Raw genomic sequence first — 27,442 nt, forward strand, 5'->3', positions numbered from 1 at the left:
AGTGGCACGTGCCTATAGTCCCAGGTACTTGGGAGTCTGAGGCAGGAGAATCATGTGAACCTGCGAGGCAGAGGTTGCAGTGAGCCGAGATCGCGCCATTGCACTCCAGCCTAGATGACAGAGCAAGACTCCATCTCAAAAAAAAAAAAAAAAAACCAATAAAAATTAAAAAAAAAATATATATATATATATATATGCAAAGCGCTAAGTATAATACCTGGCACATAGTAAGCATGATATAAATATTAATATTTGTGTTATTAATTTAGCCCAGTATTCTCAACTAGAGACAGCGTTGCTTCCCAGGGAATATTTGGCCATGTCTGGAGACGTTTTTTATTATCATACTTGGGGGAAGGGGCTCTACTGGCATCTGGTGAATACAGGCAAAGAATGCCACTGAACACCCTGCAATGTACAGGACAACCTCCCACAACAACAGATATCTGGCCCAAAAGACCATTCGTTCCAGTGAGAATCCCTGGTTCAAACAGAGCGTGTAGGGAAATGTGCTTCGTCTCATGAATGTATATATTAAAACAGGTCAGGTAGAAATTTTCATTAGAAGAAGACAGTCAGCAAATGTATTAAATGTCCACTGTGTATAGAGAACACTGTATTCGACATTACGGAGCATATAAAACAAGGCAAGGAGCTTCCCTTGAGGAGTTGAGATAAAAAAGAGCTCTGTGCGATGGGGTCATTTCAGAGGGAAGTTTTCACCAAGAGATTACTGTAATCAGTTTTCCCTCAATGAGAGGGTGGTCTGAGGTCACCCACACTGCTCACAGCAATGCTTGCTCAAAGGCTAATACTTCTAGTCCCCTGTAAAGAAGCATCCTCAGGGAATAGTGTGTAGTTCCTTCACTTGTCTGAATGTGTCTTGTGTTTGGGTCAATTCTATTGAATCAATAGCTGAAAAAGAAATCACTGTCACAAATGGAAATAAAAATTACTTGTTATACATACAAGCACAGACATGAAAAAATATTAAATCTCATTGTATTCAACCACCCATAGACCAAAAGGGGGAGATTCTTTTGCCCACTTTCCATGTAAATAGTTATTTTGTAGCAGGACGAGCCGCAGGAGGAGTAGTGGTCTCCTTCGTTAATTTGATCGGATTCTAAAACTGGTATATTCGTGTCATTAGTCCAGTCCACATCACAGAATTTGCCCTTACACAAATAGCTCACCATCAAAAGGTCTCTCTTGCTTTGCTAGCAGTGAAGGTTGGGAAAGGACCCTTTTTGCTTCTCTCCATCTTTTTACCTGTAGACTAAGGATGGGAAGCCCTGCCAAGGTATGCCAAGCCTTCACTTAACCCCTGCCATAGCAGTTGTCCTTCAGAATCACACAGTGGGAAGAAGGGCCAAGGGGCCTGGTGAAGCTCATTAAGAGGGTAGACCCCTGGAGGGAACCTTGTCTCTGGAAGCCAAGGCAGTGGATGGGTGGTCTCAGGAGGGACTCGAGACCCCACACTATGCAGTCATCTCTGCACACCTTCTTCCACAACCCTGGCTTCCTGTATGTACCTGTGCTTTCTAGCAACTTACATTTATTCAGTGTCTACTGTGGCAGGGACTCTTATTAGACATATTTGTGGGGGAAACAAAAGTGAATTAAGCATAGAGCATGTCACAGTGAGTTCTCAGTGTGGCAGGGATAAGAGCTGTTATAGTCACTATAATACAGACAGAAAGTGACAAGTGCAATCAGAAAAATGTGGATAAAACACGATGGGATTTCAGAGGACACAGTTGGCCTACAATGGGGAGTTTGGGGAAGTCATTTTGGAAAGGGTAACATTAGAGTTAGAATGTAAATGTTGGTGAAAATGTAGATATGTTGAAAGGATGGTAGAATATTCTAAAGAACAGAGCAAGCTACCAAGGTGAGCAGTTAAGTATGTCACAGAAGAGATGTTGTAGGATTTGTGGAGGGGAGTGTAGGGAAATAGGATGAGCTGGGTACATTAGGATCAGCTTATGAAAAACCAGCAATGCCAGGACACAGTTAAGCTATGGAGAAGCATGGGTGGATTAGGAAGATTGTTGTAGAGCTATGTGTAAGGTGGACTGGAGAGATAACAAGGGTCTGAGTTACATGGGGAAAGAAAGGTAGGGAGAGGCCAGGCTCAACCAATATCTGAGATATAGCATTTGTCAGGACTGATGGCAGGATGAGGCAGCACATGAGTGTACCGAGGCAGCGGGACACAGTGTTGAAGAGCATGGGCGCTGGACACAGATGCTTTGTGTTCTAGCCCTGGTTCTGCCACTTAAACTAGGCTGCATGTCCTTAGGCAGATTGCTTTACCTCTCAGTGCCTCAATCTCTTCATCCAAAAGAATTGGGAATAAAAATCTTGCTCCTCACACCCATATGCTGCAGATTCAATGAGTTAAGTGCCTTTGAAACATTCTAACGTCCTCTGACACAGTGTAAATTATTGTGCTCAATAGCTTAACATAAAAATTGGGTGTCATTATTGAAGGTAACGAGAGGATGAAATGGGAGGATGAATTTTTGAGCCAAGTTAAAATCATGGTGACTACCAGGAATAAATAATTGCACAAGGGAAGGAGTGATCTTTGGTTACTCTTCACAAGGCTGCTAGGAGGGGCTGGAGCATGGAGCCCTTGTTTCAGTAGAGGACAGGACGGCCCATCTACGTAAAGGCCCAGTTATCTAGATCTTGTTTTCTACTTCCTAAAGCATTAATTTTACTCTCTGGCATTAGCTGCATTAATCTTCACCAGTGAGTCAGGAGTACTCCCAAGATATCAGGATTTCCCTACTTCTTTTCGTGGGGAGACCTAGGACCAAAGAATTAGGGTCATGGGAGACCATCAAACAGATGATGCTTTTAAGAGCAAGGAGGGCATTTTTATAGGCTTGGGCACTAATAGAATGAACATTGAAGATGTTTTATTGAAAAGAAAAGCAACTATGATATTTTGATTTTAGGTAAGGAATATTGTCTTGTCTGGGTGGGTTTGAGCAGAGTTTTTCCACACAGGAAGGATAGGAGAGCCCAGGGAGTGTCCTGGGGCAAGACATCCTGCCTCTTATTCTGCAACTTTGTAGAACTCAGAGCGGAAAAGCTTTGCTCTCCTCTGATACCCCATTTGGTACTCAGACTGTTCCAATTTAATGCATGCATAAGAATACAAATGAAGCTTTCAAGTGCTAAGGCAGATTTTTAATAAAGAGACATAGGCTTTACCCCTATAAGATTAAACAGTCATCAGGGTTTAAAGGTTTAATCTGTTGGAGTTCAGCCCAGGATGGGGTTCAGAGCCCCAGATGAATTGGATGCAGCCTAACACTTTGAACATCAGAGCTGGCTGGGGGGTGTGCGCGCTGGTGTGTTTGAGTGTAAAATGTGCTAATAAGTAGGGGAGACCTCTCCTTTGCAATGTGCTGCGGCAGGAGAAAGCAAGCTGCCGGCCTCTGCCTCCCTGAATCCTCAGTGGCTGACTGGATACCGCTTCTGGGGGTTGCTGTGCACATGAATGTTTGCTATTGTTCCAGGCACACGTCGGCCCGTCCTTATTCAGAAGCCGAGCCCCCTCCATCACTCAAACTGGGCCTTTGAGGTCACATGCCGGAGGCTGCTGCAGACAGGACCCAGCTGCCTCAAATCTGCCTCCTAACATTAGCTGCGGTTCGAAAATCCTGACAGCACGGGGCTTCCTGCGCTCTGCAGAGGAAACTAGAAAGATCTGGGATCCAGGCACTATGTTCTCTGAAGAACTGTGGCTGGAAAATGAGAAAAAGTGTGCTGTGGTTCGGAAGTCTAAGCAGGGCAGGAAACGCCAAGAACTGCTGGCCGTAGCCTTGGGGGTGAAGGTGGGTGTCAAAGGCGGCTTTCTTTGGCCCCCTCTCAAACTCTTTGCCTGTTCACAGATCTCCTCCCTGGTTCGAAGGGCAGCCCTCACACACAACGACAACCACTTCAACTATGAGAAGACACACAACTTTAAGGTAAGCAAGCCTCTGCATTCCTTCTTCTGTTACAAAAGGGCAGGTGGAAAGGTACAGTGTATAGTTTCCGTCGGGTTTCTGATTGTAAAGTCAAGAGACAACGAATTCCTTTGCTTCCACATTTAGCTATAAGCTTAACACCTGTGCTTTCTATCAATTCAAACTGGAGACCTCAGAAGGCAGTCTCCTCAGTGCTTATGCCTGGAAACACCTTATCTGGATGTTGACTTAGTTTTGGAGAATTGGGCCCATTGCCACTTCATGTTCCCATGTCCAGTGAAATAAACACAGAGCATGCCCAGTCTCTCTCAGTCAGAGATGTTCTGCTGGGAGCTGAGCAGTACTTTTCCACTCAGTAAAGAATATTGCTGTCTCCGAGCAAGGGAAAACAGTTGCCTGTTTCTCGTTTTGTGTTTTGTCTTTTGTTTTCAGTGATGCTAACTCCTTTCTTTTATGCGTAGACAGCTGTGAAATCAAATAATGACAGGAGATGCCATCCAGAAGCTTTTGTTTGTGCTCCGGGTACGGCTAGCAGGGGGGCACCCTTGGTCACAGCCTTTATCCTGCTCACCAGACCAAACAAAAAGATCTGGAAACCTGGTGGGGGGTTAAGTGGAATTTCCCATGTGAATTTAGAAACTGGAAAGACCGCTATCTTCGTTTCAGACTGGTACTTGTAGAAGGGGCCTGCCATCGGAAAATTATGGCCTGTTTCCTTTGCCCAAGTGTTTTCCAAGAAGGACTGGAAAGGGACGCTGATGCCAAATTGTCTAGCTTGAATTGCAGTTGAGGGGAGGAGAGACAGGTTAGAGTTAGAGGCTTCCCCCCAAAAAGTGAGCTGGCAGTTTGAAAGCTGGGGAGAGTGGAGAGGGAGGACCCAGGAAGAAAACAATATGCAGGAGAAGCAAAATGTGAATTGCCTTCTTTTAAAAAAATTCTTGTTTCCTTTAGGGTCAGTAACCCAAGTGACTCTTGGAATTAGATAACCCTTTTGTCAGAGGTGACGAGGGAAAACTGATTTTATTCTGTTGCTTTCCAATCCTTTCTAAGGACAAATATTCATCTATTAAATGTACATTGGTGTTAGTTTGGTCTGTTTCCCTGCATCTGTTTTTAGAAAGCCAGCAGCTCAGGCATTTGCATGCTATAATTGAACTGAGGAATGGAATTATACAGCCCTACATACTTAGCATTAGGGTGAAGAATTGCATTGCATAGGTCCTCTTCTATGCCAAAGCTTTTCATATTTCTCCCATCACTGAATATTGACAGGTCTAATTTGGAGCATTAAATGCCTCCCTTTTTTTTTTTTTTTTAAACTCTGTTTTCCATTTTTATCCTCATTACATTTTTTGGCCTTAAGAAAGTGTTTTTCTGATTTTTAGCAGAAATCCTTGATTTTTTTGCATCCTGTGGATACACTACTAGTGATGAGAGGATGGATCTTCATGGACTTGTAAATTCTTTTTCTTCCTCTTGAAAATTCCAATTCATTTGGCTTTAAGAAATTGGAATTATTCTGTACTATAATAATGTTTGCATGGAGTAGCTTGTCCATGTATATTCTGTGTCTGAGCTTGTGTTAAAAACACACAAATATATATAGTTGATATTTTCAAAACTAATTTCAGTCCTTTTAATGTTAGATCCCTGAATGGAAAATTAATCTTAAGACATTTTAAAACAAAAAGATAGTTAAATCTTATTTTTTAAGTAGTACCGTTGCTAACACAATATATTACTTATCACTGGAGAACAGCTCTTTTAGTATTTGCTTAAAAACTCAATAGCTATTCACTGTTGCAGCTCTTGAAAGAAGAAAAGGCACAAAATAGAGAAGTTGTTCAAGAGGAGTACACAAGCCAGACAGGAGCGTTTCTCTTCCGTGTTTTAAATAGATATCTTTGAAACTTAGCAGACCCCAAGTAGCTGTGACAGTTGATTGTGGCATTCAGTGGTACTGTTGGTGCCACTGTCCTTAAGAATGAGTGGCAGGGGAGGATGAGGCATCCTCTTTGTCCTTCCTTGCCCTTTCCACCCTCAATCTCCCCACTCCTCACCCCCAACTAACTCTAGGTGGAAACTTTACATAGTTTTTGGAAGAACATTCAAAAAGCAGGCTCAGGCTATAAATACAGTGGCAGGTTTTTAGGGACAAGCCACTGAACTGAACTAAAGGAAGAAATTTCTTATCCTATGTCCCTGCCATCTGTTTGGAATTTGTGTTTCAGACCTTAATTTTACATTGGCTTTTTACTTACATTAACTTCTAATGGGCTTTATTCTGAAGCCTTCTTGATTTGTAATTCAGGTTAATATTTAAGGCTATTATGTGCATAGCATATAGTCAGCAATCAATAAAAAGACAAATAATCACATTTTCATGCTCATCAGCCAATAGGCTTTATTAGGTGCTGCCTGCACTTTCGTCTAGAGGCCTCCTATCTGCCATTCGAATCTGCCAGTAGAGTTTGTCTTCTCACCCCATAACAAGATTGTTTGCCCCAGTCAGGACTATTACCCCAGGTAAAAAGCCCTTTCCTTTGCTCTGCCCAGGAGCTTTGTCAAGAGGAATGAATAGAAACCCCCAACATTCCCTAAGTTGGGACCTTGTGCTCCATTCTCTGAGAAAGCTCACAGTCACTGCCTTTGCTTCTCAAAGTTTGTCTAAGCAAAGCAAAATTCAGCTCTGAGAACAAAAGCTTTGGGAACCAAAGGACAGTTGCGCCTCATCGCGTGCAATAATTGTATACTTTTCAACACTGTGTGCTGATGCAATTTTTGCTCATTTAAAGCCCGGATTTCCTAGGGTTACTTGTACCTACTAGGCACTGAGAAGTGCTGGAGGAATGGTGAAATGAACACACTCCTCTCTAAAATGAAAACTGTTTGTCAAGAGAAAAACCACTCGGTTATTTAGCTCGTTTTATAACTGCATCTCTGTTTATCTCGTTGATTTAAAGAGGCACTCTGCTGTAACTGGAATAGCTCTCTTTTGAATGGTCCACTTAATAATACCTTATGGCTGAGCTCTGAAAATCTTCAGGCCAGCCAACCCCAGAGGCCCAGGAGTCGGCTTGCTCGGCTTCCTCCCCACACTTAGCACAGTGCTGAGGTAGCTTTAGCCCGCGTAGTACTCCTGGCCACACCATGTTCTTCCAAAGAGCTCAGCTGTCTCTGCCCCAGTTCCCTCATCTAAAAATGGGAGTGTTGTGAGGTATAAAGAATATATGCGAGTCACTTACCATGGTCTCTGGCACCTAGTAAGTATCCATTTGATGTTAGCATCTATTATTATCTTTTCGTGCCTCTCACTTGTATTTTTGTGTCTAGCTTTTTCTATTTTTTATTTTCTACCCTCTCTTCTTCATGCCCTTCTTTCTTTTGTCTCTTTTCTACCATCTCTTGCTTCTTCTCTCATTAATTATATGTAAGAGAAAATGAAATAAAGCCTGATAGTGGTTATTTCTTTGAATGTATTCCATCCTGTAGCCAATACTGGTTTATATCCCTCGTTTCTTTAAAAAGTAAATGGATGACTTAGGTGATTTAGATTAGATTTCACACATTTTTCTCCCAGCTTTTAAAAAGTACTTTATACTAAAGCTGTCATAACAAATGACCACAAACTTGGTGGCTTAAAACAACACAAATTTATTTGCTCATGGTTTTGAAGGCTGGGAAGTCTGAAATCAAGGTATGGGCAGGGTTGGGTCCTTCTGGAGGCTCTGAAAGAGAAACTGCCCTGCAGCTCCCTCCTAGCTTCTGGTGGTTGCTGGCAGTCCTTGGCATTCTTTGTCTTGTAGACACACCACTCCAATCTCTGCCTCCATCTTCATATAGCCTTCTCTGTGTGTCTCTGTATATCTGTCATCTTCTTATAAGGTTGCCAGCCATGGGATTTAGGGCCCATACTCATCCAGTATGATGTCGTCTTAATTATATCTTCAAAGATCCTATTTCCAAATAAGGTCATATGCACAGTGACCCAGGGTTAGGAGTGAAACACACCTTTCGGGGGATATACAATGCAACCCGTTACAGGAAGTGTAATTGACATTTTCAGAAACCTTCAATAGGAAGGATCTCCAGCATCACCCTAAAGGATGCATTGTCAGTAATGTTAAAATTTACAGTTTCATTAAAGATTTTTATGTCCATGAAAAAAGGTCTTTAGATTTAATCTAATTGCTCCTAAGTGTCAACCCCTTGGTCCAGGCACAACTGCTAATTTCCATGGCTATTGATTTTTAACATCTTTAAAGAAAAGTTTTCGTGCATTTTCTTAATGCTTCATTGCTCTGATAGAAAGTGGTGAAATTTAGTTATTCTTTGTCTCTTATCTTTACCAAGCATTTCTTCATTAAAAGAGGCACCAAAAAACTTCAAAATAGCTGGTAAGCTTCCATTTTTAATAGTAAGTTAGAAGTGTCTATTTGCTGTGGCTGGTTCCTATTCAGAGTATATGTTATACTTTATAATCAAATTTATGATGTAGCTATAAGTTCACACTAATATGTGTGATTGATTATGCAGGACTGGGCAGGTAATGTGTGAGACCCAGTATACAATGAAAATGTGAGGTTCTTGTTAAAAAAAAATTATTGAGATTTTCAGAACTGTGACAGCAGCGCATTAAACCACGCTAAGGACAGGGCTCTGTGCCACCGCACAGGTCACATGTGCCCTGAAGCTGACCCTGTGGTGATGTATAAAAAAACAGGAGTAAAAGACAAGCTTCTGTGAGCATTCAAAGAGGAGGGGGCTCCCTGGTGCTGGGGATCCTGTGTAAGAGGCAGTGTGGTTGTTCTCTCAGCCTTAACCAAGAATCCTCGTGGGGAGGTGGAAAGTTGGCTGAAGCCCAAGTAAATAAGTAGATCAGGGATGGTTATACAGGGGAAAGAAAGAGCACCCGGGCTATGCAAACAACAGGAGTGAACACTTGGAGTCAGAAATGTGCCAGGAGCGAATAGAGTGCAGGGGAGAGACCTGGGGGACAGAAAGGAGTCCATCACATTTAAATCTTCAGCTGGGATGGACCAGATGGTAGAAAGATGATGATCCCTGGGCCCTGGAGCCATCAGGGTCTCCTGAGCAGGCCCTTCCCCCACTCAGCCTGCTGCTCCTCTTCCCAGCCTCTCCAGTCTGCATGGGGATCTGCATCACTCTTTCTTACCAAATTATCTCCCACCCCCATGCGCTTCCAGGACACCCTTCCTTCTTCCTCATATGGAATATGGATGGAGAGCAGAGGCCCAGAAAGTTCTAACCCCCCTCACTGTGTGTTCCCCACTCCCTTTCCACCCCTCTTCCACCTCCTGCCCAGCCTGTACCAGCTTTCCTTTTCTCCCTAGCACTGATCACCAGCTGACCTAGTACATATTTACGTGTTTGTTTGCCTGCCTTCCCCTCACCAGAGGGAAACTCCCGATGGGAGGGGGTGGGTAGACAGGGTTCGTGGAGTGGGGATTTTTGTCTATTTTATTTACTGCAGAAACCCCAGTGTCTAGAACAGGTCCTGGCCCGCAAGCTGTTCATTCATGTTGGCAGAAAGCAGGGGACCGCATCTCCCTACAGTTGAGCTTTCGGAGCCCTCTCCTCACTCCCCGCCCTGCAGTTTGCCCTCTTGTGTGGCTTGAGTGTTGTATGCACTTGTGTTCATTGTACTAGAGTCCTTCCAGGGAGTGGGCCCTTGCCAGGGTCATCAGATGGTGCAGGAGAGATGGAGGCCCTACCAGGATGTGTCAGGCCAGCTCTCAATCCCCATTTGCCAGGGATGGTGACTGTGCAGTGCTACCCCGTGTCTGATCCATGTGGGCAGGCGGGTGAGGGGGAGGAGGGATCTGTCTCCGTTCACAACAGCTGTCCTGTGTGGTGCCTTTCAAAAGCGTCCCATCAGGACATAGGGGAAATGGTTGCCCTACTTACTCTTATTATGTCCCCCACTCTGCTGACAGACTGAGCATGCACCAGGAGCACCCCGTTCTCATGGCACACTCCATTGCGTGTGCTCTCGTAGCATGCTCCTTCTCAACATGCAGCCCCCACCCCATGCTATCCTGGAGGCCAGGACTAGAAGTTCAAGAGGCTGAGAATGTGTCCCCACGCTCCCACTAAAACACCTGTCCAGGACGTGGCAGCACCACCACCTCCCGGTTTGGATTTGTGGCTCCTTAATGATTTCGAGGCCTTTCATTCATTTTTGCATTCTTCTCAGTCTAGTGGTCATTTGCTTTGAAGAAGACTTTTTGCTTCCTGCATGCAAGCCCCTCTCTCTTCCTCTTCCCCGTTGACCTCATAAAAGTGTGTCAGCCCTTCATGTCATTCCCAGCGTTTTGGCTGCCTTGCCTTCTTGTCAAACTCCCAGGTGTCCATCACCCTTTTCTGTCCATCTGATACTACTACTGTGCCTGGAGAACAGGGACAGCTGGATATTGCACCTGCAAATTGACACAGGCAGAAATTGGCTTCAGAATGGTTGGGGGCTTGTTTTTTTTTTTTTTGTTTTTTTTTTTTGTTGTTGTTGTTGTTTTAAGTTAATAGTCAGAAAAGGCTGTTTTGCCAGAAACAAGTCTGGAAAGAAAATTCAAAAGAAAGACAAAACTCGTCACCTTAAATATAAAATGAGGGACTCAAAGTGAGACTGGAATAAATAGGTTTGGAAATATATGGCTTTATTAAAAAAAAAAAAAAAAAAAGTTGTTTCTGCTCCCAGAGTGCTATGAATCGGAGTTGTTTTTGTCTGCCTCCTACTTCAGCCTGCTCCACCATTATAATGAAGACAAACTCCTTGTTTTCAAGTAATATAACCCCTGGAAACTATCTTAAGCTAAATAGACTATTATACAGGATGGTCTCATAAAGCCTCCAGGGAATACTCAAAACTCAGGGATAGGTGGAAACAGGAACTGGGAGTATACCTGGAGCCAGTTTCTCCCTCTCTTCCTCCTTCCCTCCCTCCTTTCTTCTTTTTCTCCTTCTAACTCCCTCCCTCTTTCTCTCCCCGCTCCTTCCTTCCTTCCTTTCCCTCCCTACTTTCATTATCTCTTCCTTCCTCTGTCTCTCCTTCTCCCTTTCCTTCCTCCAGAGGCATCCAGTTGAGGCCAGGTGTGCTACTAAACGTCCAGGACAGGCCACCACAACCAAGAGTTATGCAGCCCTCAATGCCAGTAGTGCTGAGACTGAGAAACCTCACCACTGGCAATGGGGAACCACTCGAGGTTTTGGAGCAGGAAAGTGTCAAAAGGATGTGGGTGTCCACGTGCTCATAAACCTGACCAAAGTTAATTAGCATGAGAATATCTTACTTTATGCAATGGGGAGACTCCCAGAAAGCTTTGAGACAATCAAGATTTTAGAAATGCAATCCTATCTTAAACTAGGGCAGCTGCTAATGAGAAGTCCAGGGATCTGTGGTGCCGGGTTTGAGAAACTCAGCTCTCCTGCCCCAGCTGCTTGGCCAGCCTTTCAGAGGGAACTCAGAGTCTCTGTCATAGATTGATTCACCTCTGCTGTGTTTTCTTACATCTGAAAAGGGTCACTTCAAGGTTAGTACTTCATCTGGTCTTGCAAAAGGGGAGAATCCAAAGTTTAACCTAATTTTTCATAAGAGATGAATGTCACATGGTTATGGGAAATACAGTAAATTATAGGAAGAGTTCTTGGCAGAGATCTGGAAGCCTTGACTGTGCTGCTGACCTGGGTGACGCAGGATAGGCTGCCTGCCCTCCAGCCTCTCAGTTAGCCCTGGGCAAAGGCTAGACTAGACCTCCAAAACCCAGCCACATGTAGCTGGAAGGGACTTTAGCTCTGTCTTCTGTGAACATAAAGTAGCTAAACAAACAAACAAACTGCCTCTGACCCAAAAATTCCTTTTCAAAGCAAAAGAATAACATTCTGATTTTTAATATGAATAATAAAATGACAAATTGAGGCAATAAGGTTTCCATCTATACCAGTGCTTCTCAATAAAGGAAACTTCACCCCCCCCCCCCCCTAACACCGCCCCCCCAACCCCTGGGGGACATTTGTCAATGCCTGCAGATATTTGTGATTTGTCCCAGAGTGCTACTGGCATTTAGTGGGTGGAGGCCAGGGATGCTGCTGAACATCCTACAATGTACAAGGCACAACCCCACTACAAAGAATTTTCCAGCCCAAAATGTTAATCAGTAGTGCCAAGGCTAAGAAATCATGATGTATACTGGTAAGAAAAAGCAAAAATTCTCAACTGCAGTATGTCATAAACAGCACTTATTCCTTCTTACAGTTTAGATCCCAGGCTGAGCTGATATTAATACATTTGGGTGGTGTCTACATTGACCCATCAAAACATATCTGGTATAAAACCACTAGAGAATACTGCCTTCCAGATTCAGCAGATATGCGACAAATAACATCCTGTTCATTTAGAAAGAGCTGTGTTGAGGGATAGTTGCTAAATGCCTGAGATCTCTCTGGATGACTCTTCTTGCTCTTGTTTTTACAAAGTAGCCATTCCTGGGCTATTTGTCAAACATACCTTATCTCATGTAATATCATCTTTTTTGTTTGGTGTGGTTTTTGAATTCCAGGCAGACCGTGCCTAGTATAATAGTCTTGGACAGACATTCTTCCTGTCTGGAGTATTTTCTTCCTGTCTCGAATATTTTAGTTACTGCCCTAAAGTTTTCAAAATGTTCTTTCTCTAAAAAGATATTCTTGCAAATCAATAAACTTCAGAAAATGGAAAAAGCTGACCAGTGAATTTTAATATATGGTGTATTTCAATGAAAGAGTAGACATAATAAGTAGAAGCCAAATAAAATCGGCTCAGAGCATGCCCTCAGCATTTACATGTAGCCTTCTGTCTAGAGATTGTCCTTGTGGATCCAAAAGAAAATTGAACAATATATCGGTCATGAAAATAAACAATGGCCCATCACCAAAAAGAAAAGTAGGCAATGGGCCTAAAATAATGTTTAACTTTACATCCCCACTCTATTTTCATTTTGTTTCATTTCTTTGGGACTGTGTGGGGACACTGGGCGTTACCTGCTATTTGAAACGTCTATGCATTTATTTGGCTGGACAAATGAGATCAAAGGCAATAGGGATACTTGTTGGGAAAGGATGTTGGTAAATATGGACAGTGATAATAAGCATTAAAAATGCAATCCTGATGTGCTCAATTATTTTTAAATATATGGGCAAAGAAGTGAAATTTTAGAAAAATCTGTGATTAGCCTATCCTGTTTTTCCTGAAACAATAGGCCAGTTTATATTTTGTCAGTATGCATTGTGTCCATGTGCAGTAAACATGTAGCCACTCACGTAATTTCTAAATACTGCATTTTCATTTTTACCCCAAGATATACGGATATTTAACAGGTTGGTTATTTCATCCACTCAAAATGTTTCAGAGAACAACGTGATGTCATTCTTTTTTTTTTTTTTTAAACACCATTTGCCAGAAAAGAATGCCTTTCAAAACCTAAGCCCACCTTCATTGGCCTTTGGTTATGCTGTTTCCTCTTTTATAAATGTCTTCCTCAAGTCATCTGCTCCCCAGTCAACACCATCACTGCCCCACCTGCTCAATCTTTTCCAGGCTTGTGAATTCCTATCCATCCTTCAAAGCCCAGTTCAGTATCCCCATCCCCAGACTTCTAGGAAGAATGTATTATTCTCTTCATTATACTACCATAGGATCTCTTACATGTTCCGCTGTATCACCTGACGCATAATTGCCTGTTTATTCTTGTAGATAATGAGATCCTTGAGTGCAGGCAGTTCTTATTCCTCTGATCTATTTCAACTTTGTATATCCAAGGACTAGTACAGGGCCAAGTTCAAAGCAGGCAATCAGCATGTAAATATCAAACAAATGAGTGAATAATGAGTTGCTGGAAAGGTGGAAATAAGATGAAAATAGGATATAATTCATCTGTCTGACATCCTTCCCCCATTAATTTGTAATGCCACTTCTGAGAAATACCAAGTATCCATATATGTGTGATTTGGTTTCTTGTCTTTTCAATGTATGCTACTGGTACCAAATGTACCGTTCCAAACATACTGGCCTTTGACTGTCTATTTGAAATGTTATTGTATTATATTCAGAATCTGGTATGTATGGTATCAATTTTTTATATATGTTGAAGCTTAATTTGTGGTCAATTGGTATGAATATTCCAAGTGGTTTTGAAAAGTGTGTGTGTTCTTTGAATTGCTGGATATGAGATCCCTTTTGTATTCATAGAGCAACTTTAGCTATTTGATCTACTAGTTTCTGTGAAAGATGTCAAAATCATTATGATTGTGGATTTGCCAATTTCTCTTTGTAAGTCTTTCAATTTTGCTTTATATTTTTGAGACCGTATTGTCATACAAAAGCTCAAAATTATATCCTTCTGGTAAAAATAAATCTCTATTGTCTCTATCGCTAATAATGCAAATACATATATTTGCTCTGTTTTGGGTTTCTATTGGCTAGTTTGCTGGGTATGTCCGTCTTTCTTACATTTATCTCATGTTATGTTTGTGTTTCTTGAAAGGATTTTTAAAATGTTATCTAAAAATCTTTTTTGGTGATGAATTAGAGCCACTTATTCTGATTAGAGTTGTATTAGGATTTTTTTTATAATCACTGTGCTTTTCTATTGCATCTTTTTTCTCCTTCCCTGCTTTTCACTGGTTTCATTAAACCTATATTTCTTTTTCTTTTATGTATTTGTGTGTGTGAGAGAGAGAGACAATCTCAGTCTGTTGTCCAGGTTGGAGTACAGCGGCGCCATCATAGCTCATTTTAACCCCGGGCACCTGGGCTCAAGCCATCCTCCCATGTCAGTCTCCTGAGTAGCTAGGACTACAGGCATGTGCTACTATGCCCAGCTAAATTTCAAACTCTTTTTAGAGATGGGGTCTCGCTGTGTTGCCCAGGCTGGTCTCTACCTGGCCTCAAGTGATCCTCCTACCTTGATCTCCCAAAGCACTGGGATTACAGGTATGAGCTACCACACCCAGCCATATATTACTTTTGATTAATGGATTTCATCCCACCCTTTTTTAAATTATCAAAAATTTAAACGGCCGGGCGCGGTGGCTCAAGCCTGTAATCCCAGCACTTTGGGAGGCCGAGACGGGCGGATCACGAGGTCAGGAGATCGAGACCATCCTGGCTAACACGGTGAAACCCCGTCTCTACTAAAAAATAAAAAAAAATTAGCCGGGTGAGGTGGCGGGCGCCTGTAGTCCCAGCTACTCGGGAGGCTGAGGCAGGAGAATGGCGGGAACCCGGGAGGCGGAGCTTGCAGTGAGCTGAGATCCACGACCCTGCACCTCCAGCCAGGCGACAAATGAGACTCCGTCTCAAAAAAAAAAAATTCTTCTTCCACATAGTGGTAAAAATATTCTTCAGTTAATTAGTAGCTCTTCTTACATTTCCCAAATTATGAGAACTTTAGACTTCTTCATCCCCTTCAAACTTCCATGTCATTTTTTTACCCTGTGTTTAAGGCCCCTAAAATTAGTCATCTTGTTATCATTGTATGCAAATAGGGCATGATTAGATTGACCCACATTTACCAGTTTTGCACTGCTCCATGTAGCCTTCTGGAAATCCTTCCTCCTAGATTCAATTTGCTTCTCACTGAAGTATATCCTTTAGTATTTCTTTTTTTTTTTTTTTTTTTTTTTTTTTTTTGGAGGCCGGAGTCTGGCCTGTACTCCCAGGCTGGAGTGCAGTGGCCCTGTTCGGCTCACTGCAGCTCCGCTCCCGGGTTCCACGCCGTTACCGCCAGCCTCCAGCCTCCCAAATCCAGCTGAGACCTGAAGCCGCCATCACGCCCGGCCCCAGTTTTGTATTTTTCCAGTAGGGGCGGGTTTCACCATGTTAGCCAGGATGGTCTCGATCTCCTGACCTCGTGATCCACCCGCCTCGGCCTCCCAAAGTGCTGGGATTACAGGCTTGAGCCACCGCGCCCGGCCCCTTTAGTATTTCTTCAAGTGAGGATCTGTGATTGGAAACTCTTGACATTTGTCTTAAAATATCTTTACTTCACCCTTGCTCTTAGATGATAATTAGCTGGGTATAAAAGTTAGGTTGGCAATACTTTTGTCTGAGCACTTTGATGAAATTATTCAATAATCTATTCATCTCTTCCTGCTGAAGAAAAGTATATTTTTACCTATTTCTGTCCTTTCAAAGATAACCTGTTTTGGTTTTGTTGTTGTTGTTGTTTAGGATTTTGCTTTGTCTTTTGGTGTTCTGCAATTTCAGTATAATCGGCGTAGATATAGATTATTTTTATTTATCTGGTTTGAGTCTCATTTAGTGTTTTTTTAATCTGAAGATTTTGTGTCTCTTACTACAAATTCTGGAAAGATCTCAACTGTTCTTCTCCTTAAATATATATTGCTTCCACCGATACCCTAAACTCCATCATTTCTCAACTTCTGAAGATCATGACTGGTTTGCTTATCTTTTCTCTCTTCTGCATTTGCAGTCTCTCACCTATTGTATAAATTTCATCAACAAGTCAACTTGCCCCGATGTTTCCCATCTTTTAAAAAAGTCCTCCCTTGACTCCACGTCTCCCCTGAGCTATCCTATATCTCTGCTGAATATCATAGCCAGCCTTCCTGATAGAGGAGGTGCCCACATATTTCTCTACTTCCTTACCTTCTTCAGTTCAGTTGAGTCTTCTACCCTCAGCCATCCAAAGAGATTGCTCTTGCTAAGGTTGCTAATGACTTCCATGTATCTGAGTGAATATTTAAAAGTACTTATTTCATTGAACTTCTTAGCCGCATTCAACACAATTGGCCATTCGTTCCCTAAAACATTCTCCACCTCTTGGCTTCTGGAACACTTTGTTGGTTTTCTCTAAATGTTTGAACGCTGAGTGCTTGGGGATGAGCTCTCTTTTGTTTTCTGCTCCCTACCCTTAATATAGTCATGTGCTACATAACAATATTTAGGTCAATAGTGAACCACATATATCATGGTGAACCCATAAGATTATAATGGAGCTTCCCTATATAAGTGTACCATTTTTTATCCTTTATACTATATTTTTACTGTACCTTTTCTATGTTCAGATATGTTCAGATACATAAATCCTTACTGTTATGTAATAGTTGCCTACAGTATTTAGTAAAGTGACATGCTGTAGAGGTCTGTAGCCTAGGAGCAATAGGCCATACCATATAGCTTAGATGTGTAGTAGGCTCTACCATCTAGGTTTGTGCAAGTACACCCTATGATGATCCCCCCCGCAGTGATAAAACCACCCAAGGATGCTTTTCTTAGAATGTATCTCCATTATTAAGTGATGCAAGACTATACTTTTTATTCATTCACACAATTTTAAATATCATCTATTCATCAGAGATGGTGAAATGTATACCCCTGGTCTTCACTCCTCCTCTGAGCTCTCAAATTATGAGTTCCCACTTGACACTAACACTTGGATATCATAGCAGCATTTAACCCTAACTCACCTAAATTGGAATTGTTCACTTTCTCCCCAGAAGAGTGTCTTTCCCATCTCAGCAAATGGTATCATCATTTACCTAGTTCCTAAGCTAGAATCTCAGAGTCATTCTTGACTCCTCTCTCCCTCAAAGGCCCACACTTACTCTATTATCAGGTCCTGTAAATTCTGTCTTCAAAATATATCTCAAATTCATCCACTTTCCATCTCCACTGCCAGCATGCAGGTGTTAGACTCTATCATTGTTCAACTAGACTACAACATAGTTTTCATATCTATTCCACTATTAACACCCTCCCATTCATTTTCAACACAGTTGTCAGAATAATCTTTTTTAAAAATCTATGTGAAGTCCTCCAAGAACTTCCTACCATACCTAGATTAAAACCAAATCCACACTCACGAATAAAGCCTTTAAGGCCCTGTGTAACTTTTCCTATCCTACCTTCAACTTCATCCCAATTCCTCTCCCCCCAACTTTTGGTGTTCTGGCCACCCTGGCCATCTAGTTCCTTCACCACACCAAGTTCTTTTGCTCCTGCAAGGCTTCCATATATTCCTTCTGCTGGGAATGATCTCTGTCCCTTTCTTTTTCTCTATGGAAGAGAACTGGCTCTTCTTTTCCATCCGGTCACCTTCCAAAAAAGGCTTTCCTGACCATTCTGGATAAGGTTGGGCCCCGCTTGGTCTCTCTAGTAGCGGCCTCATCTTTTTTTTCTTCTGTAGCCATTTTTATACTTTTTTTCTGGAGTTGCATTTTACATATTATTTTATTATATTTAATTGATCTTCACAGCAGATTAACAATTGACTTTGCTGCCATAATTAAGAGCATTTCTAGTAAAATATTAAGAAATGTATGACTGCTGAATTTAGAAAATGTCCAACTTTAGATAGGATACTTTACTGAGGAACTCTTTTAGTACTGAGTTCAATCTCTGTAGGCCTCTAAGTGAATTACGACATTTGGCCCTGTGAGTTCTTCTGGGATGAATTATCTGCATTCCTGTTAAAAATGCTTTGTCATTTCTTAGGGTCATTCCCTAGAAAAATGTTGAGAAATTTTTGGCATCATTTTCAAAGCAGGAACTATATAATAGGCAGTTTGCATGTGATAAATGAAATACCAGAAAGACTACTATAACTTCGCTTTATTACAGAGTCGTAAGTTGCTCTTTTTAATTTATTAACTAGCTTATCTTCTTTCTCTGCTTTTACTCATCTGTTTCCTTAGAAGAGATCCAGATCCATTTTGTTTGCCTCTTTATATACACCCAATTACTAACATGTATGAATAAAGAACTCAGACAGAGACTCTTTTTTTCTTAAGAACTCGGATGAACACCTTTCTAAATTGTGACCATACTCGTCATCCTGCTTTTTTGTTAAATAAAAGCAGTTTGTAAAACAGAAACATTGTCTACATTTCTTTTATTTATTAATAGAGGTTTATGACTTTGAAAGGCCTTCTATAATGTTTTATAATATTTTAACTTTGTGAAAATTCAGGACATTTTCGTGCACAGCACATTTGTATGCCCCCAATAGACTGCCTGTAGTCATTTTAGATTGACCATGGCCACATTTGCTTCTTAAAGCTCTTTCATGCAAGTATTTTTGCTTTGTTTTGTTTTTATTTTAAATCATAATTTAATACAGGAGGACCTATGCCTCAATAATCAGAGATAAGACCATCCTTACTTTGTGATATTCAGAATATTTAACAACTGGCTGGGGGCATCAATCAATGAGACCAGCACTTTGGTCAAGCAGGAAAGATTTTCAGCTTACTTACCTGAAGGCCACACTAAGTCCTACTGAATATGGACACTTATCTCCGGGGAAAGCAATTCCATAGGCCCTACTGGTTGCCTGCATGTTTAGCCAACTCCTTTACTTTTTAAAATGCCTTTTTTTGGAAGTAGCTCAAAGACTTGGAACCTTTTAATTATCCCATAATCATGTCTTATTTATACCTGCCTGGATACTGTAGAGATGGGAAAACTTCAGTCTAAAGGATACAGTAATTGAGTTTTGCCTTCCAGAACTTGCTGAGCTAAATGCAGGTTATAGCGACCAGCTTGGGCTATCTTGGGTTTGTCTACACAGTGCCTTGTTGTGGATGGTCAGAGTCTTACTCCTTAGCTGATGGCATGGCCTGTAAACTGTTTCTCCACGCTCCTTTCTGACTCTGTCCTGGAGCATGGTGTATTGATGAAGGATTTTCGAAGATCAAAGCACATCTCTGTTTTCTCAGGATCTGTTTGCAACTGCCTTACTGGAAGGAGAAGCCCAGTGGGGGATCGCTCCTGCTGATCTTCTTTGACATATCTGAGGCTACCTGCCTTTAAATGACTGAATTTTCTGACATTTTGCTTCTTTTTGGATCACAGGTCCACACGTTCCGAGGCCCACATTGGTGTGAATATTGTGCCAATTTCATGTGGGGGCTCATCGCCCAAGGGGTCCGGTGCTCAGGTAGACACAGAACTTCCTTCTTTTCCAACGATATGAAATGCCACTGTGCTGAGCTGGAGGATGTCTCTCCAGTGCTGGGAAATGTGCTCAGATTAGCTCAAAAGTCTAGCTTTCTGCGGGGTTCAAGGCCTGTCTGTGCTTAATGGGGAAACTATTTCAAGTGTTTGCAGGAATGAAAAAGAATATCTCATGTTTATGCAAGGAAAGAAAAACAGTACATTTCCTTAAACACCTATCTGCCTCTTACAATAGGCAGTAGTCCGTAAAAGAAAAAAAAAAATCAATTCCGATGGAACTGCATAGCTAGAAAAGCCATACTTTTTCCTACCCCATCTTACTACAAAAGGTAAGACATAAAAATAGTAATAGAGGTGGTTAATATTTACCATATACCAGGCACCAGTTAATCTCTATTTATCATGTCATTAGCCTCACCAACAGACCTTGGGAGAGATGCAATTATCCTTCATTTAAAAAAAAAAAAAAAGAAGACACAGGGGCTTATTTGCCCTTGGCTGCGCAGTAAGGAATAGAATACTGATTCAGTGGGAGCCGGATTCCAGAGCTCATGCTCAGTGTCTCTTTGTCATCAGATTATCAGTGAAACCATGCACCTTGATTTGATATCACATATTTTCAAAGTAGTTGGAAAGCCTGGGTAATTTTCCACCTGGAACCGGAGGTATACACCTATTGCTAATAGCACACATCTTATTAAGGTACATCTAAAGCAATGATAAAGAGTTGCCAAATTAATGCGTAACTGGGTTTCCTAATTCATGTTGCCATGGTTTTTCTGGCAAACACCTGTGGCTGGGAGCAAGACCAACCTCCTCTGATATTGATCAGGTTTCTACCAACACCATGACTGACTTCTTCCTTGCTAGGATATGATTTTTTAAAATCTTAGCAGCATTTAGAATACAATAAGGTAATGACACTAATTAAGGTGATCTTTCCCATTTTGGCTCACAGCATGCTGTAATCCTAAATCCTCCTCTCTGCCTGGAAGGGGCTTCTAGCTTCTATTATGTAAATATACCAATCACCGGTGTTGATACCTGGATGGTTCAAGTAGTTATACCTCCCCCATTGCAGGTCTACGTTTAAGGGGGTGGTCAACATAGCTCAGAAGCAGCTTCTCCATAAATATTCAGAAACCCTGATTAACACCAAAGACTGACTTGCCAGGAGTCACAACATATCTCCCAGCTCAGCCACTGAGCAAAGGGGTGGAATATCTGAATTACTCAGTGGTCATTAATTTGGCCTGTCCGTATTGAACCTACCAAAAATATCCCTAATTGCTGGTATTATCCAATTTCAGCAAGAAATTGGTCCAAAGTCAATATTATGAGAACAAAACTCTGGGCTTCATATTAGCTGTGAACAGCAACTTTTCAACTTTCTCTGGGATAAAAGGGTTTTTGTGGGGTTTTTTCTGGTCTTGTTTTTTAAAATAAGACATTTTCTGAGGCCATATTGTTAGTATTCTCCAATGGCTACTCTTTGGCCTTATATTTCCTCTTAGCAGCAGGGAGACTGAAAACTAATCATGAAAGCTTAGGAAGAACCATCATTGCCTCTCTGCTTTCCATATATTACATCTTTTAGAGTATTTTTAGAATGCACTGGACTTTATTTGTAGCATATGGAGTTCTACTGCTTTGTAAAAGAATGGAATATTTTTACATTTGTTATAGAACATCTTAATTTTAATAAAACATCAGTATTAACCTCTACATAAACACATTGTTGCTTTAGGTCTTAAATGAAAATGGATGATTCATATTATATGTGGTACCCAGGGTGGCAATTCCAAAAGGTAGAAAGTTGAATGGTATTTACAGGCGATAGGTGGATGGGGAGTTATATTGTTAAATGGGTATAGAGTTTCAGCTTTGGAAGATGAAAAAAGTTCTGGAAACCTACAGAGAACTCAAAGAAATTTACAAGAAAAAAACAACCCCATCAAAAAGTGGGCAAAGGATAGGAACAGACACTTCTCAAAAGAAGACATTTATGCAGCCAACAGACACATGAAAAAATGCTCATCATCACTCGCCATCAGAGAAATGCAAATCAAAACCACAATGAGATACCATCTCACACCAGTTAGAATGGCTATCATTAAAAAGTCAGGAAACAACAGGTGCTGGAGAGGATGTGGAGAAATAGGAACACTTTTACACTGTTGGTGGGACTGTAAACTAGTTCAGCCATTGTGGAAGACAGTGTGGCGATTCCTCAAGGATCTAGAACTAGAAATACCATTTGACCCAGTGATCCCATTACTGGGTATATACTCAAAGGATTATAAATCATGCTGCTATAAAGACACATGCACACATGTTTATTGTGGCACTATTCACAATAGTAAAGACATGGAACCAACCCAAATGTCCATCAATGACAGACTGGATTAAGAAAATGTGGCACATATACACCATGGAATACTATGCAGCCATAAAAAAGGATGACTTCGTATCCTTTGTAGGGACATAGATGCAGCTGGAAACCATCATTCTCAGCAAACTATAGCAAGAACAGAAAACCAAGCACCGCATGTTCTCACTCATAGGTGGGAATTGAACAATGAGATCACTTGAACACAGGAAGGGGAACATCACACACCGGGGCCTGTTGTGGGGTGGTGAGGAGAGGGGAGGGATAGCATTAGGAGATATATCTAATGTAAATGACGAGTTAATGGGTGCAGCACACCAACATGGTGCATGTATACATATGTAACAAACCTGCACGCTGTGCACATGTACCCTAGAACTTAAAGTATAATAATAAAAAAAAGCCGGGCGCGGTGGCTCACGCCTGTAATCCCAGCACTTTGGGAGGCCGAGGCGGGCGGATCACAAGGTCAGGAGATCGAGACCACAGTGAAACCCCGTCTCTACTAAAAATACAAAAAATTAGCCGGGCGCGGTGGTGGGTGCCTGTAGTCCCAGCTACTCAGGAGGCTGAGGCAGGAGAATGGCGTGAACCCGGGAGGCGGAGCTTGCAGTGAGCCGAGATCGCGCCACTGCACTCCAGCCTGGGCGACAGCGCGAGACTCCGTCTCAAAAAAAAAAATAAATAAATAAATAAAAAAGAAAAAAATAAAAAAAAAAGAAAAAAGTTCTGGAGATGGCCAGTGGTAGTGCTTACATAACAGCATGAATGTACTTAATGCCACCAAATCATACACTTAAAAATGGTTAAAATGATAAATTTATCAGAATTTAAAAAAAATTAAATTAAGTTTGTAAGACATACTAAGAATTCCTAATGAAATCACTGAAGAATAGCTGGGCAGATATACTTACATTTTTTATCACCATATTTGCTATTGATTTTATTTGACCTAACACATATATAGTACTTAACTATATTTTAGACACTATGCTAAACACTTTATTAACTTTTATTTGAGCCTCATGGCTAATGCCAGGGGGTAGGTGCTATTATGATCTTCTATAAAAGAGGATTCAACAAGAAACCCAGCCAACTCTATTTAGCGCAGTTAGCCAAAATTTACATTCACTAGATAGAGGTATCAAAATATTATTGAAGTCACTTGAGCTTTGTTGAGTTTTTCATCTTGATAAAGATGAATTCGAACTTTTTTTTTTTTAACTTTGGAAGGAGGGTAGATAGAGAACTCAAGCCAGTAAAAATTACATGAAAATCACTTAGAAATTACCACTGATTTTACAAAAGTTTAGATCCTTTCAAGTTCTTAGTGTGCTTAAGTGCTATTTTATAAAGCAGATGACTACAATATTCCTTATCGTGTGTGCACGTGTGTTATTCTTTGTGCCTAGGAAAACAGTATTAAAAGACAGTTTGAGTAGACAGCACATCAGCTTTGAACAACTTCAGCATTGAATGTAGACTGTGCTTTTTTATTTTTATTTTTGGAGATGGAGTCTCCCTCTGTCGCCAGACTGGAGTGCAGTGGCACGCAATCTCAGCTTACTGCAACCTCTGCCTCCTGGGTTCAAGTGATTCTCCTGCCTCAGCCTCCTGAGTAGCTGGGATTACAGGGGTCCACCACCATGCCCAGTTAATTTTTGTATTTTTAGTAGAGACAGGGTTTCACCATGTTGGCTGGTCTCAAACTCCTTGCCTCAGGCAATCTGCCCACCTGCCTCGGCCTCCCAAAGTGCTGGGATTACAGGCATGAGCCACCGTGCCCGGCCCACTGTGCCTTTTTATCATCAGAGAAATTCCATCAGTGGATATCAACTGCTAACAGGCTTTTCATGTGTTCATTGAACTTTAAAAGCACCTTTTTCAGCTTTGGGGTTTCATATGAACTTTATAAATAATCATCACATTACATTACACGGCATTGGTATAAACTCTCCAGTACTCCTACTGGTGTATATAGTTAGGCATTATTTCCACTCACAGGTGTCAAAATAAGGCACCTAGAAAGGAAAGCGGCCTACCCAAACTGCCCAAGGAGAAAGGGATTGGAAACGATGGGGCAACCTTCCAGGAAAGGGGAGGAGGATACCAGTGGTCATGGACTCCTCAAAGCAAAGATTAGAGAGTCCTGCGGAAAGAGTAACTCTGCCTCCCACACAAGCAGCATCAAGAGCTTAAAGGAAACAGCCTGGAACAAACCCTAGGTGCCCTTTATAAGCCAGGACTGTCTGGGAATCCAAACGCAAAATCCTACTTGTGGACCCAAAGGGTTCCAGCCTGAAACAGGAAAATATATACAAAAAAACCTGATCAATTACCTAAGCTGTCTCATATGTTCTGTTCTCAAGGTCCAACGACAGAAGGCTTAATGAGAAAAATGGAATCATATACGGGTTTAGTGATTAGAGATGATACTCGTATTTATCCTGTAGACAGTATCACCTAGAAATGGGTTAGATGTTCCAGAGAAATATGTCAAACCCTTGGGTGGTGATATTTTTATTTTTGGCAACATATAATTTGGGTTGTGCTTTGACAAAAGGGCTGGGCTAAGCTAATGTGGCTTCTTTGTTTACAGACTGTGGATTGAACGTACACAAACAGTGTTCCAAGCACGTTCCCAATGACTGCCAACCTGATCTCAAGAGGATCAAGAAAGTATACTGTTGTGACCTCACAACACTTGTGAAGGCTCACAACACTCAGAGACCCATGGTGGTGGACATTTGCATTCGGGAAATTGAAGCAAGAGGTTTGGAAAATACTTCCTATTATAGTAGCATAGTGATTTTATTTTTATTGTTTGTTTTTACTATTGTCAAGGAAAGAGAATTGCTCTACTACTCTTGGGAAAATGACCTAGGCATGTGTGAGTGCACACACACTCATTCTCTCTCACAGATAGACTCAATCCAACCAGCTCTATCAATTTCCATTCTATATATAAGCCATGCATATATGCATTCAAAAAATGTTTACTGAACATTTATTACATGCTGGGCATTGAGGTAATAAAGGTCACCATTCTCACTGTCAAGAAATTCACACTTCAGCTGTGTGCAGTGGCTCACGCCTGTAATCCCAGCAGACGCTGAGGCCAGACAATCACTTGAGCCCAGGAGTTCAGGACCAGCATGGGCAACATAGTGAGACCCCATCTCTACAAGTTTTTTTTTTTTTTTAAAGTAGCCAGGTGTGGTGGTACACACCTGTAGTTCCAGCTACTCGGGAGACTGAGGCATGGAAGAAATTCATACTTTAGAGTGAGCAATCAGGGGAGCAAATAAACAAACATTGTGGATGGCTGTGTTCAAGGTACCACGGAGTCACAAAGGAAAATGTTTTAATCCTATTTAAGGACAATGGGAAAAGGTTATGGCAGAGGTGAGGCTTGAATTGGATCTTTGAAAAAAAAGGTGCTTCGGCCCGGCGCGGTGGCTCAAGCCTGTAATCCCAGCACTTTGGGAGGCCAAGACGGGCGGATCACGAGGTCAGGAGATCGAGACCATCCTGGCTAACACGGTGAAACTCCGTCTCTACTAAAAAATACAAAAAACTAGCCGGGCGTGGTGGCGGCGCCTGTAGTCCCAGCTACTCCGGAGGCTGAGGCAGGAGAATGGCGTAAACCCGGGAGGCGGAGCTTGCAGTGAGCTGAGATCCCGCCACTGCACTCCAGCCTGGGCGACAGAGCGAGACTCTGTCTCAAAAAAAAAAAAAAAGAAAAAAAGAAAAAGAAAAAAAAGGTGCTTCTATTAAATAAGAAATTGTTGAGCAACACATACATCTCCTACCATATAAAAATGTGCTCCTAATATTCATGGTTTATTTCAAAGAGGAGAGTTCAAAGATTTAAAAGATCTGTTCAATGAAAAATAAGGAAGATAGAAACATTTCAAAAGAATGTTCTATTTATTTATTTATTTATTTTTTTATTATACTTTAAGTTCTAGGGTACATATGTAACAAACCTGCACGTTGTGCACAAAAAATGTTCTTTATGTTGTACATGAGTCACTTTTCCTTTATTTGTGCTTTCTTTGGCCGCTGTTCAGTATCAGAATGTTCACTGATGTTGCTGGATGTAATTTGGGTGATTTGGCCATGTATAGAGCCTTTTTGTAAGGTTTAAACCACTTTTGCCATGTATCATATTCTGTTATACTTGGTATCCATTATTGTGTCCTAACTGGCTTAATATATTTTATACATATATATTCATTGGTCAAACTACCCCATTTTTTCCAAAGCACAACTAAAGAGGATGTCATAGCTTATTATTCCAACCCTTTTAGAGAGAGGAAATTATTCCCTTTTCTGTGGAGGGGGAAAACCATAGCTATCCTGTTCCTTGAGAACTTGCTAATTTAATCCCAGAGTGTAGAAATGCTTTCTATCTTTTCACCACTGTGGCTGACAGAGCTTAATGAGTGCTTTGGGATCTGGTGAACATATTAATCCAGTGGCTAAACTGGATAAGAGGAAAGGAGGGATTCCCTGCCTCTGGATGAGTGGTTGGGACAAGTGGCCCTGGGCCCTGCAGTTTGAGGTCAGATTATCAGCCTCTCCAGAGCCTGCAATCAGGGCTTTTCTGAAGAAGCTAGGGTCCTCCCATTGTGATCCTTAGCAGAGACAACTGATAATTCAGGCAACATTACTGACATGTCTAACATTTAAGAATAGGGGGCGCTGCACTAATTTTGCCTAGTACAAGAGCAAGATAGAGTAGCACAAATTAGGAATTGATGCCCAAAGAGTCACAGCACAGGGATTAGAGCCCCAGGTATTAGGGGCCTAAGCATGCAAGCAGAACCAGAGAATGGGCTGGGAGAAATTTGTGTGATACTCACATACCCAGCTGTGGAGCCACCACTGCCAACATTTTTCCCTGTCTTCCATTTGTAAAAAATTCCTTATTGTTCTCCAAATGTTCTTTTATGTTCATTTGTCCCTCCATGATGTGGTAGAGTGAAAAGATCAAGGACTTGAAGTTAAATTCTCAGCCCTGTCTCTTACTGGCTGTAGCACGACCTTGGGCAAGTTACTTACTGTATTTGCATATCTGTTTCTTCATCT

The 27,442-nt window shown here is 41.5% G+C and overlaps 1 protein-coding gene across 2 annotated transcripts in view; it reads left to right on the top strand.

Moving 5' to 3' along the window:
- LOC101005808 (beta-chimaerin) overlaps positions 1-27,442 on the top strand; it is a 90,168-nt gene that overhangs the window by 50,303 nt on the left and 12,423 nt on the right. The window contains exons 2-4 of one of the 2 annotated variants that reach the window (XM_017956822.3): positions 3,912-3,989; positions 19,858-19,942; positions 24,948-25,121. In XM_017956822.3, the coding sequence (XP_017812311.2) occupies positions 3,912-3,989; positions 19,858-19,942; positions 24,948-25,121 (337 nt within the window). Of the gene's footprint in view, positions 1-3,536; positions 3,855-3,911; positions 3,990-19,857; positions 19,943-24,947; positions 25,122-27,442 lie in introns of those variants that run through there. The other variant, XM_021935226.2, reaches the window with a different exon arrangement.

Source organism: Papio anubis, chromosome 4, assembly GCF_008728515.1.
Source record: "Papio anubis isolate 15944 chromosome 4, Panubis1.0, whole genome shotgun sequence".
Classification (NCBI taxonomy): domain Eukaryota; kingdom Metazoa; phylum Chordata; class Mammalia; order Primates; family Cercopithecidae; genus Papio; species Papio anubis.